Consider the following 13,160-nt stretch of genomic DNA (forward strand, 5'->3'; position numbering starts at 1 on the left):
ACATTGACACAAGCTAAGACCTCTTGTAGAACGAAGCCCTCCTTTACCCCGTCCTCCACTCAACCTTTCGAAATGATGCTCCCTTCAATCTCGCATACTTGTGTGCCCCTCTTCCTCCAAAATATACTTTAACAGAATTGTCTATTACCTTTAGTACCAAATGTGATAAGGGATCAGCCACATGCTTAGTAATGCAAGATATATACTCAGCTACAAATTTGAATCCTTAAAAGGATATAACACAATTAGCTATCCTACTCTTTTTGTGCCTGTCCATCTTCTTTCTGAATGTACATCCTTACACTAGGAATGCTGGTTACATTGCATGCAGCCTGGATGAGGACATATCACAAAGCGAGGGGCAGGACTCATCATGTGAGAGGCACAACAAAGGCTGCTGACACCACACGCTGTACCGCTTACTTCTGACAAACAGTAATGTTCGAACACACGTGGACTGTCACGTGAACACAACAGTCCCACAAGGCAGCTATTTAACCCTTGCGCCGCCTTTGAAACCTACAGATATCAAAGATTGTTATTTTGTCATCAAAGTAATGTTTACAATGCACCAAGCCTTCACTGTTCAAAATAGTGGAAACTTTCTCAGAACTCTTAAGTGCACAAAGTTACGACGGGGGAAGCAAACACTGAACAGGCTTAAAATCAACACTTTCCACTAGGTTTCACCAGGAGAGTCTGACTTCACACAGACAACAGCCATAAGGCATAGACTTAAGAGGCTAGCAGTGAGCTGGGGCAACTGACAATAGAAGTTGTGGTGATTTGTAGTCCTTAAACCCAATGGCTCTTAACATCCAACTGGATGGAATGACTTCCCTTCAAGTGATGTTGAGACACTGTACTCCGCCTATAAGTTCACACCATCGCTCATCGTCAGTGTAATATACTCCAAAATGACGAGAGTGACCAAATGGGAATGACAACGGTGAGTAGATGGGTGCACTGAAGAAGCTTTTATATAACAGAAGAAAATGCCCCTGCCACAGCTTTAGTCCACCCTCCTCCTCCTAGCACCTTTACATTTCATTCTAGAACGTCGCCCCCAACTCATACTCCACTGGTTTGCATTTCGCAAACCAAACAAAGATACAACACGAGGTGTGTCAGCAAAAGCACAGTGAGTCCAAGTAACTGTTGTGCTATGCAAATCAAGTATAACATCAATATTAACAATTTGACACAAAGCTGGGACTTACAACTCATCAACAATTAAGACCCTGAGTGAAAGTCTGTTTTGTCGTTATGGAATTATCTGAAATCAAACAATGTTGTGAGTCATCTCTAAGACAAGAAAGGCCCTTTGTTGTCAGGAAGCACAGAAGGGAGTCAGAAGTTCAACAGTGCCATATCCAGCAGATCTCGAGCACACCACTGTTTGACCTTAACCCAATTCATGTCTTTGACCAGTCTGGCATTATGTGTTTGTTTCTACCGATACACATAAATTGAAAAAAACAATACTATAGAATAAGGAATTGGCCACATCTGGCAACATTACAATGGTAAATACTTGAATGAAGCAGTCCAGTTCCTTAAAACAGCTATAATATTGATTTAATAAGTAGGTACTACAGCCAGTTGATTCCTCCTGGCAGACAAAAATGGGCATCTGTACTAGATATCCAACACTCATGAACGCCAGCACTTGAAGAATGGACTCTGGAGCTTTTAGAACTGTGGTGCTCTGTGAAGACTAAGTGCATGGGTAAGTTAAAAAAGAAATGCATTCAGCCTATAGTTTGACAGATGAACATGGGCCAAAAAGTACAAAAATACAATAAAGATTACATAAGAGGCAAGTAAGGCAGCAAATTAGCTCTTCTACTGTTGACTTTTACAAGTAGGATTTGAACCTATCTCCTTAGATCCCTCATTTACCAAGTGGAAGTTTAACCAACTGTAAAAAGGCTTATTAACACAATAGGATTATTTGACAAGTGCTAGATTTGCAGGTCTGTGCTTCATTCAAATATGAGGTGAGACTAATATACATGTGCACACACACTATTACTGTTCAAGCAGCACAACATTATCAAAGAAATAAGGGAAAGTGCCTACTTGCCACCAATGGTCATCATCTCCCTGTGGTTTTTTAGATGTGACACCAGTTCTGAACCAGAGATTGCCTTCATTATCCAGAGTCCAGACCGTCTGCTGATCCCCTAGAGTTAAACACACTGGCTGTAAACCCTGTCTTTCGCTGGAAATGAAAAGAAAGAAAAACAATTATAAAACATTATCAACGTAAGCCTACATGCAACCGTTTTCTTCAGCACATCTTTGATTTCCAAAGAAACAGTCAGCACTTGAGTGGTTACCTTGTAATCAGCAATTTTACTATGGAGCAAGCAACGGAAAACACTTTTCGCAGCCATGAACTTGCTTACAACAAAGTGTGGCCCATTTTATAGCATGTTACTTACATCTACTTACTCATGTACACGTATCCATCATATGGATTCTGGAACATGTGGTTCTATAAACATTATTTAAATTTTTATAATTTAGCAAAGCATTGCTCTTTAGATTTATGTCTTTCTATTTATTCTTTAGGTCTTCATTTTATGCTTCAAAGTTAATTTGGTGTATATTTAAATATATGAGATCTCTTTAAATTTCAATTCTGTCACAAGTTCTTCAGCCTTTATTTCTCTGTCCCACAGTGTGTTATTAATCAGAACTCATAGTTCATTCTACATATCGTCAATTATGCAGCTTAATCTCAGTTTTGAACATTTCACAGTCGCTCTAGTCTTTCTTTTGGCTACTGTGTGTTAGCCTTGCTGGGTTCTTGTCCTACTTGATTGCTTTTATGAATAATCCCTCAAAGTTTGTTTTCATATTGTCATAAAAATTATTATTGAATGTACAAACAATTCTTCATCATGATTTAAACCTTTTGGGTGTATTTTCTTTAATGCAATTATTTACCGAGATTCCATTTAGCAGAGCTTTCTCTCTCTATTGCTGCCAAGTGGAGCCAAAGCTGCATAAATGAAACCTATGGAAAATGAACAGTGTAGGAAAGTACCATCTTGCCTGGCATGTTACCCCCATATTTCACTGTATATATGTTGTTTTAGTGTATGTGTCACTGGGACCCTGCCAGCCAGGGCCCCAGTGCTCATAAGTATGCCCTGTATGTGTTCCCTGTGTGATGACTAACTCTCTCACTGAGGCTCTGCTAACCAGAACCTCAGTGGTTATGCTCTCTCTGCTTTCTAAATTGTCACTAACAGGCTAGTGACCAATTTCACCAATTCACATTGGCATACTGGAACACCCTTATAATTTCCAGTATATGGTACTGAGGTACCCAGGGTATTGGGGTTCCTGGAGATCCCTATGGGCTGCAGCATTTCTTTTGCCACCCATAGGGAGCTCTGACAATTCTTACACAGGCCTGCCACTGCAGCCTGAGTGAAATAACGTCCACGTTATTTCACAGCCATTTACCACTGCACTTAAGTAACTTATAAATCACCTATATGTCTAACCTTCACCTGGTGAAGGTTGGGTGCTAAGTTACTTAGTGTGTGGGCACCCTGGCACTAGCCAAGGTGCCCCCACATCATTCAGGGCAAATTCCCCGGACTTTGTGAGTGCGGGGACACCATTTCACGCGTGCACTATACATAGATCACTACCTATGTATAGCGTCACAATGGTAACTTCGAACATGGCCATGTAACATGTCTAAGATCATGGAATTGTCACCCCGAGACAATTCCATGATCCCCTGAGTCTCTAGCACAGACCCGGGTACTGCCAAACTACCTTTCCCGGGGTTTCACTGCAGCTGCTGCCAACCCCTCAGACAGGTTTCTGCCCTCCTGGGGTCCAGCCAGGCTTGGCGCAGGAAGGCAGAACAAAGGACTTCCTCAGAGAGAGGGTGTTACACCCTCTCCCTTTGGAAAAAGGTGTCAGGGCTGGGGGGGGGGGGAGTAGCCTCCCCGAGCCTCTGGAAATGCGTTGATGGTCACAGATGGTGCCCATCTCGGCATAAGCCAGTCTACACTGGTTCAGGGATCCCCCAGCCCTGCTCTGGCACGAAACTGGACAAAGGAAAGGGGAGTGACCACTTCCCAGACCTGCACCTCCCCAGGGGAGGTGCCCAGAGCTCCTCCAGTGTGCTCCAGACCTCTGCCATCTTGGAAACAGAGGTGCTGCTGGCACACTGGACTGCTCTGAGTGGCCAGTGCCAGCAGGTGACGTCAGAGACTCCTTCTGATAGGCTCTTACCTGTGTTGCTAGCCTATCCTCCTTCCTAGATAGCCAAACCTCCTTTTCTGGCTATTTAGGGTCTCTGCTTTGGGGAATTCTTTAGATAACGAATGCAAGAGCTCATCAGAGTTCCTCTGCATCTCTCTCTTCACCTTCTGCCAAAGGATCGACTGCTGACTGCTCAGGACGCCTGCAAAACCACAACAAAGTAGCAAAGACGACTACTGCAACCTTGTATCGCTGATCCTGCCGCTTTCTTGCCTGTTTCCTGGTGGTGCATGCTCTGGGGGTAGCCTGCCTCCTTCTTGCACCAGGAGCTCTGAAGAAATCTCCTGTGGGACGACGGAATCTTCCCCCTGCAACCGCAGGCACCAAAAGAACTGCATCACCGGTCCTCTGGGTCCCCTCTCAGCACGACTAGCGTGGTCCCTGGAACTCAGCAACTCTGTCCAAGTGACTCCCACAGTCCAGTGACTCTTCAGTCCAAGTTTGGTGGCGGTAAGTCCTTGCCTCCCCACGCTAGACTGCATTGCTGGGTACGGCGTGATTTGCAGCTGCTCCGGCTCCTGTGCACTCTTCCAGGATTTCCTTCGTGCACAGCCAAGCCTGGGTCCCCGACACTCTAACCTGCAGTGCACAACCTCCTGAGTTGTCCTCCGGCGTCGTGGGACTCCCTTTTGTGTCTTCGGGTGAGCTCCGGTTCACTCCTCTTCCAAGTGCCTGTTTCGGTACTTCTGCGGGTGCTGCCTGCTTCTGTGAGGGCTCCCTGACTTGCTGGGCACCCCCCTCTGTCTCCTCATCCAAGTGGCGACATCCTGGTCCCTCCTGGGCCACAGCAGCATCCAAAAACCCTAACCGCGACCCTTGCAGCTAGCAAGGCTTGTTTGCGGTCTTTCTGCGTCAGAACACCTCTGCAAGCCTCTTCACGACGTGGGACATCCATCCTCCAAAGGGGAAGTTTCTAGCCCTCTTCGTTCTTGCAGAATCCACAGCTTCTACCATCAGGTGGCAGCTTTCTTTGCACCCTCAGCTGGCATTTCCTGGGCATCTGCCCACTCTTGACTTTGTCGCGACTCTTGGACTTGGTCCCCTTGTTCCACAGGTACTCTCGTCCGGAAGTACACTTTGGTTGCATTGCTGGTGTTGGTCTTCTTGCAGAATTCCCCTATCACGACTTCTGTGCTCTCTGGGGAATATAGGTGCACTTTACACCTACTTTTCAGGGTCTTGGGGTGGGCTACTTTTCTAACCCTCACTGTTTTCTTACAGTCCCAGCGACAATCTACAAGCTCACATAGGTTTGGGGTCCATTCGTGGTTCGCATTCCACTTTTGGAGTATATGGTTTGTGTTGCCCCTATACCTATGTGCTCTTATTGCAATCTACTGTAACTCTACATTGCTTGCATTACTTCCTTTTGCTATTATTGCATATTTTTGGTATTGTGTACATATATCTCGTGTATATTTGCCCTCCTCATACTGAGGGTACTCACTGAGATACTTTTGGCATATTGTCATAAAAATAAAGTACCTTTATTTTTAGCATATCTGTGTATTGTGTTTTCTTATGATATTGTGCATATGACACCAGTGGTATAGTAGGAGCTTTGCATGTCTCCTAGTTCAGCCTAAGCTGCTCTGCTATAGCTACCTTCTATCAGCCTAAGCTGTTGGAAACACCTCTTCTACACTAATAAGGGATAACTGGACCTGGTACAGAGTGTAAGTACCCCTTGGTACCCACTGCAAGCCAGGCCAGCCTCCTACAAACAGCTTCCGCATACATTTCCAAATATACTATTTCTCACTACATTCAGGATGAAGAAGAGAGGTGGAAAAGCATTGGCAAATATCCCCGACCAGTTAATCTATGGCGCATTGGCAATCGATTGTGGGTTTGGATATCTGGTGGTGAAGATTTGACATTTCACATTTTTCAGACGTGGCAAACAGGTTCATGGTCAGTGTTCCTCACCACTGAAAGTACTTGTAAACAACTTGGGAAAAACGTTTTGTTGATGTGTCCTCCTAGGCAGGTCTGCAAAGTCGATCTCCACTCCTGACAAATGCTCCACCAACCGGTGAACCTTGTTGCAGGTTGCCCAGTACCAAATCGCCTGAGCCAATGTAACGAGCTGGGTGAAGTGGGTTTCCCCCACTTCAGGATTTAGCACATAGCAGTTAGTTATATGGTCCATTCTTTAGTAGGGGCAGTCTTGTTCCAAATTAGTCCGAAGAAATTTCTGAAGACGAGTTTGAAGGCTAGAATCTCCAGGTAGCTTTTCTGACTCCCCTGGTACTGAGCCGTTCATGTGCCTTAGATAGTTACCTTGCATAGGTGTGGACGCCACCCCACGAGAGATGTGTCTGTTGTGATGGTCACCTGCGGGAAGGTGGCTAGAAAGGCTGTCCCGAGCCACAGCTGGTTATACTTCCACTAAAGCAGATGGAGCTGAGCCATGGTCGCTATCAACCCTGGATCCTCCCAATGCCTTTATGCTTGTGCCCATTGCCGCGACAGGCAGTCTTGAAGAGTGTGCATATGTAACCCGGTGTAGTGCACAATCTCTATGCATGAACCCATCATCCCCAACAGTTTCTTCACAGTATCACAGTTTGGACTCTGATGGGACTGTGTGCCTGACAAAGCAGCAGCAGCTGCTGATGATGTATCCCCCCCTCAGTTTCTTGAGGTATTCTTTTCCTGTTACCTTATTTTTTTTTTTTAAACAGAACCCAGGAAGAGATGGACCTGCTTCAGTTTAAGGTGCAACTTTTTGGCTGTCAAGTAGGGACCCTGCTTTTGATGAGCCAATCGTGTAAGTACAGAAAGACATATATTACATTTTTGCTCAGATGTGCTGGTGCTGCTGATAGGCACACTGTAAACACCCCTGGTGCTGTAGTGACTTTGAAGGGTAACACCCTGAACTGGTTGTTTGTCCATTTATCACAAATTGAGGTACAAGTGATGCTCATAGTGGATCAGGATGTAAGATTAAGTGTCCTTCAGCTCCAAAGCGGACAAAGTCACCTTGGTGGAGCAATGGGATAATGTCCTGCATGGTGACCATGTGAAAATGTTCAGAGAGAATTAATCTGTTCAATGGCCCGCAGTCAAGGATCAGCCAAGGACAGCCATATTTTTGGGGGATCTGGAATTAAGGTGAGTACACTCCCTCCATGCATCGTTGTGCAGGTACTGGTTTGATAATGCCATGTGCGAGGAGCGCTTCATCCTCTTCTTCTAGGAGGTGGGGTGTTGCAAGAAGTTGTGAAATTTGAGGCAGAACTCCTTCATGCACATGGAGGAGCCATTGGTCTGCGGTGATAAGCCTTCAACTGAGAGAAGGACTAGGTCAGTGTTCTACCCAACAAATGTAACATGATAGGGATGGGGAGTCACTGCATGCCGACAGGAGCCACCTCTGCCCTTTCCATGCCTGTTCACTCTATAGGACACCCTCTGGAAGCTCTTGGTTTGCTGCAGGTCTTAAAAGTGCTATTGGTTTTAGGGGAAAGGGGAGGGGGTCTCTGGCTTGAGCCTCCTATTTTTGCACCATTCCTGTTTTGCTGCCTACGAAAGGCAGATCTGAAATGGGGCTGCAGGACACCCATGAACTTGGGAGTGTCAATGTCCTTTTTGATTTTCTTAAGCATCTTGTCCACACAGGAAAAAAAAGAGAGGTCTGGCATCAAAAGGGACATTCAATGGATTCTGCTGGACCTTGGGTCTAAACCAGGACACCCTGAACAAGGTACACTTACGGAAGAGGATGCTGGTGTTCAGGCCTCTTGCTGCAGTATGTGCCCTGTCGAGGGCGCATCTAATGTTGGCATTAATGATGGCCTTACCTTCACCAATTAGCTCCTGTTGGTATTTGTGGTGGGCCTTTAGGAGGTGCTTTACCAGCTCTTCCTAGTAGTAGTGATTGTGTAAATACAGAGAAGGTCCACAGAGTTTGCAATTCGCTAATGGGTAGCTGCCACCCACACCACCCACTTCCTTTCCACATCAATCCACTTGGGTTCTTTATGAGGGGGCTGAGTATCCTCCATTTCCTTTGAATCACCCTCTTCCAGGCAATGTGTACTAAAAGCGAGTCTGGGGTGATTTAGGTACAAACATACGAAAGGTCATCAGGAGACTGGCCTATGCTTTTTTTCTACTTTAGGTGTGAGCATTCTAGCATTTACTGGGTCCTTGAAGTTGTTGGTAGCCAATCGAAACATTCCCTTAAGCATTAGAAGATAATGCACTGTGTGTTCTGCCTTGGACAGGGTCTCAGCTACAAAGTCTGCCTCGACATACACTGTATGCAGCTTTGCTTGATGGTGTTGTACGGCCTGCTGTATCACCGCATGGTAAGAAGTAGTGTCCTCAGATGGTGATGGTTTGGCAAGGTAGAGATCAAGGTAGGGATCGTCTTGGGGGGATGGGGGGGGGGGGGTCGATGATATAGTCCTTTCAGGGATTTTCTCCCCCCCCCAGGGCCAAGGGCTCATCATAGCGGTCCTGAGTGGAATTGGGACAGTCAGGATCTGAATCAGTGTCCTATGGATAAGGGGGACAGCAGTGTGGTTTTGTTGGTGGCGGAAGTGATAGGAGCAAGGGTGGGAAGAGTGTGGCTAATGGCTGAGTCCCAAACCTTGTTGGGTGGCGTCAGGAGGTTGAGTTACTTTTCAAAGGCCAGCTAGTTTTTCTTTGAGATCGACATGAGCCCTGGAGCTGGAGGTTTGGCAAAAATCTTGCCCATGTCTGGGTTTCTACTGTTTTGCATCCAAGACCTTCAATAGATTCTCAAAGACCAACACCTCTGTGGTGTCTGACTTCAGCCTTGAGGACAGCCTTAATGCTGGATTTGATGTAGGTGTTGGAACAGCTTTTCCCCAATAATTCTGGCTCGGAGTCTGGCTTTTTGGAGCTTCATTAACAAGATGGCGCTGAAGCGCAATGCAGTTTGGTGCCTTTCAATGAGGTCTTCTTTGGTGCCATCCTGGCTTTCTGTATATGGGGGTCCTGGATGGAGGAGCCAAGCCTGGAAGTTTCTGCTGTTTCCGTCTCGACTTAGAGCTTGAAGCTCTAATACCACAGGAGAGGTGCTCTGCCTCAACCTAAGGTCATCTTGGATCTTGACACTGACCTTGGGGCATCCATTTCACCATGGAGATGGGTGGCGTTGACTTGGATTATAGCCCAAGGCCAGCATGTGTTGCATGGCAGTTTTAAGGAACTCTACCTCCTCCTCAACTTCAAAGCCCTAGGAGATGATGGCCGGTGGACTCTCTTCTGCTTGGCATGCTAGAATACTAGAAGGCCAGACTGACCTTCTCTTCTTTAGCGCCTGTCTTCGGACTCAAAAATCTTGGGCATCTCAGTGAGTCTAGTCTCTGCATCATACTGCAAGGCCACATTACTTCCCTCCAGTACGGTAGGGTTTTCTTTCAGAGGAAGGCAAAGGCAGGCATTACAGGAGGTCTCCTCGTAGTCTTGGGAGAGGCGGAGATTGCAGACCCTCAAATAGTCACTCTAGGGTTATCTGGTGTCAACACCTAAGGAAGAACTAGAAGGCTATACGTGCTGTATCTATACATTCTTCGGGATGGCAAAAACTTGAGACGGACGAGGATTAAGCCCAAAAATCATGGTGCGTTAAAGTCTTACTGTTAGACACCGTCATGTCTGAAGTCACAGTGTCGTGAGCAGATAATTTTGGCAGCACAAAAACATTGGTTTTATCTCAGAGTTTGAAGGGTGAGCAGCTGGAACTGAGAAAAGCAGTAAAGTACTTATCAATCACAGAGAAATGTCCAAGCCTGACAGCAGAAATAAACAATCTGAGGTGCAGCTAGAGTGCTGGTGCACACACAGATTTTATATATATATTTATGTATGTGTGTGTTACCTACAAGTTATCTCCAGTATGTGACAACCTTTCCCATAGACAAAGCTTTTCCCATAGACAAAGGGTTTTTGGTTTTGCTAATAACTTTGTGCTGTCTGATGAATCTTCACAAAATTTTGAGAAGTTGGACGCTAATTTGATTAGCTGCTGCGGGGAAAGTACTGGGGGTGATTTGTCAAGTGGAGGCCGAAAAAGGGGGGGGGGGGGGTGTCCCAAAACACTTTTTCCCTTTGTTATCTCAATGGGGATTTTGCAATTTATGAACACAACTACAGCCTGAACTATTGAACGGATTGACACCAAATTTGGCAGAAGGACAGCTCTTGGTCTAGAAAGATCTCTTTCTGTTATTTGATGTAAATCTGTTCTGTAGTTTGGGAGTAATTAAAGGAAATTAAATACAAATATCTAGGTACGCGGATCCTTTGCGGAACGACCTGCGGAGGATCTGCAGATCCCAAACCAAAAGCAAGGCCCCGATTGGCTGGCCGCAACCTGAAAGAAAAGTTGTGGCCGACCTTTTTGTTTTTTCACTTGGGCCAGGGAGGTTAAACTAAAGTGTAAAAACACATAAGGGGTCAGGATACAGAAAGAAAAAAAAAATCCCAATTTCAGGCCGATTCGCGGATTCCGTGCGGCACTCAAATTGAACTCCCAGTGTAAATTTGTGAAGGACATGTGGAACCAAAAAAAGATGAAAAAAAAATCATCCACTCGCAGCAAAACCCGCTGCACATGGCCAAAAGCAGTGCATGGCGGTGGTTGTATTAACATATTGTAATTATATATCACTGTACATTAAAAAACAAAGGTTACAGGGACATTTTAGTTAGGTTCACGTTTTACCCACAAAGAAACACAGAAAATCAGCAGTTAAAGTTATAGTTATACTTATAATTATACTTATCTGAAGAAACTATAACTCATGCCAGAAAGTAACTTTAGGCTACAAGTTACAGTTTCTTAACATAAGTATAATTATAAGTATAACTATAACTGCTGAATTTCTAAGGTTTTGTGTGGGTTAAAAGTGAGCCTAACTATAACGTCCCTGTAACCTTTATGTTAGTGAATATATATTAGCTACTGGTGGATGCCATTAGGTAGTTACAGTTAGAACTTAGTTTCCATAGGAAAAGCATTTTTTTTACCCGGCTGTATCTTTGGCACAGTTTGATGAATCTTCACAAAATCTTCCCCCCAAAAAGTGTCAAGTTGGGTCTTGTGCATGGAAAGTTTCAGGATGGTCGAGTAGGGGCAGAGAAAAGGGGGGGTTTAAAAAAAGTTGTGTTAATTCCCAAAGACTCTGTAGACATGCATGTAGCCCGTACCACTGGACAGAATTACACCAAATTTTGCAAAAAGGTAGATTTGGTCCTCCCTTTTTTATTTGGTGTAAATCAGTTTGGTAGTTTTTGAGATACTAAAGGGAAAACATTGTTTTAAAATCATGGAGAAATCCGCACAGCTCACCATGCTTTAAAAAAAAAAAAAAAAAATTAAATGGCTCCCACATTGGAAATGCTTTGGGCCCCCAGGTGGGCCAGGTCCCTTGGCATTGCGGGTAAAAAAATAGGAGGGGAGGCATGGGGGGCCTCTGCTACGGCTTTTAGAAGCACTGGGGACCACCACTTCCCTGGGGCAAAATTTATCATAATATAATGGGGGGTCCTGCAAACTCCCACACCCCCCAGGGACCACCACCTCCCCCGGACAACATATTATAAATTTAGTAGGGGGAAGCCTGTGGACCTTCCCCCGGGGACCGCTACCTCCCGGGGATATGTCTTAGAAGTATGCAGGGGCTGTGTGGCCCCGTGGACCACCACCTCCCAGGAGCAACATACAAAAAAAATAAAAGGGAGGTCTTTAGGACTGCCACCTTCCTGGGACTACAAAATGATTTGAGAAGGGAATCCTCGTGCACCCTTGGCCCTGTAGACCACCACCTCAGTGATATATACCACCTTCCTGAGGCTTCAGATCATGAATTTTGTTATAGGGGGCTGCGCAGCCATCCTCCGTAGTTCTTTTAAGGCCCCAGGACCCGCTACCACCCTGGGGCTTCACCTTGTAATAAGAGAGGGCCCGCTTACACCCTAAACTAACTATAACTCGCACCCTCGCCATGCATAGTTTTCTCATCAATATTTTTATGGCAAATGTTGCAGTTATATTATCAATGATGCCATTGAAGAGGTCATCGATGATGTAATATGTGAGGTAATTTGCCGTTAATGGGGGGTCGTGAGTTATAGCTTAGGGCACAAGTTATAGTTACTTGAAATCACTTAACTATAACAGCTGAATTTCTATGTTTCTTTGCGTGTAAACTCAGAACCTAAATTTAACATCCCTATAACCTTTGTTTTTTTCCGTAGGCTATGCTTTCTCCTAAAAACATTCCGGCTAATGCTGAACACAGGAATTGGAATGTGGAAGCATGTTTCCTACTGCATGTACATGGCACCAGTTCCTCTATCATCTACAGAGTCTGACCCTTCGGTGAAGTTTCTTGATCCAGGTCAAGGCTTGATGGCATACAAAGTATTTATTAGCCTTGCATGTGCCCCTTTGCTAAGCCAGGTTATTAGGAAAACCTCCAGTACGTATTCCCGGTTGTCCCTGCATTTGCTGCAGCAAACTATCATGTACTGAACCTACTATTAGCAATCTGAAATACATTTTCTCGAAGTTCATGCAACACATTGCGGTGCACAGAGTAATATTTTAATTTATCCTTCCTGCCTTTATTTATGCCTGGGCTTTGATAGCAAGCTCCCAAACAGACATGTTGAATAACTGTTCTTTGAAATACACACAGTGAGCTTTGGGTTCCCAAATATCAACCATTGACATTTTTCAACTAGCCACTCCCTGCAATTGGCTTGAGACTTTGCCAATTACGTCTTAGCTCAGGGCAGTGGCATATTCACCTCTCACATAGTGCTAGTGGTTGTTTGGATGTATCCTTCTGGCTCCTCCTCAGAGTTTGCATTGAGCT

At 45.1% G+C, this 13,160-nt stretch overlaps 1 protein-coding gene across 1 annotated transcript in view; it reads right to left on the reverse strand.

The window, feature by feature from the left end:
- Positions 1-13,160, reverse strand: part of TECPR2 (tectonin beta-propeller repeat containing 2) — a 657,145-nt gene that overhangs the window by 241,045 nt on the left and 402,940 nt on the right. Inside the window, exon 14 of the mRNA XM_069207305.1 lies at positions 2,083-2,224. Coding sequence (XP_069063406.1) covers positions 2,083-2,224 — 142 coding nt within the window. The remainder of the gene's footprint in view (positions 1-2,082; positions 2,225-13,160) is intronic.

This window comes from Pleurodeles waltl, chromosome 9, assembly GCF_031143425.1.
Source record: "Pleurodeles waltl isolate 20211129_DDA chromosome 9, aPleWal1.hap1.20221129, whole genome shotgun sequence".
Taxonomy (NCBI): domain Eukaryota; kingdom Metazoa; phylum Chordata; class Amphibia; order Caudata; family Salamandridae; genus Pleurodeles; species Pleurodeles waltl.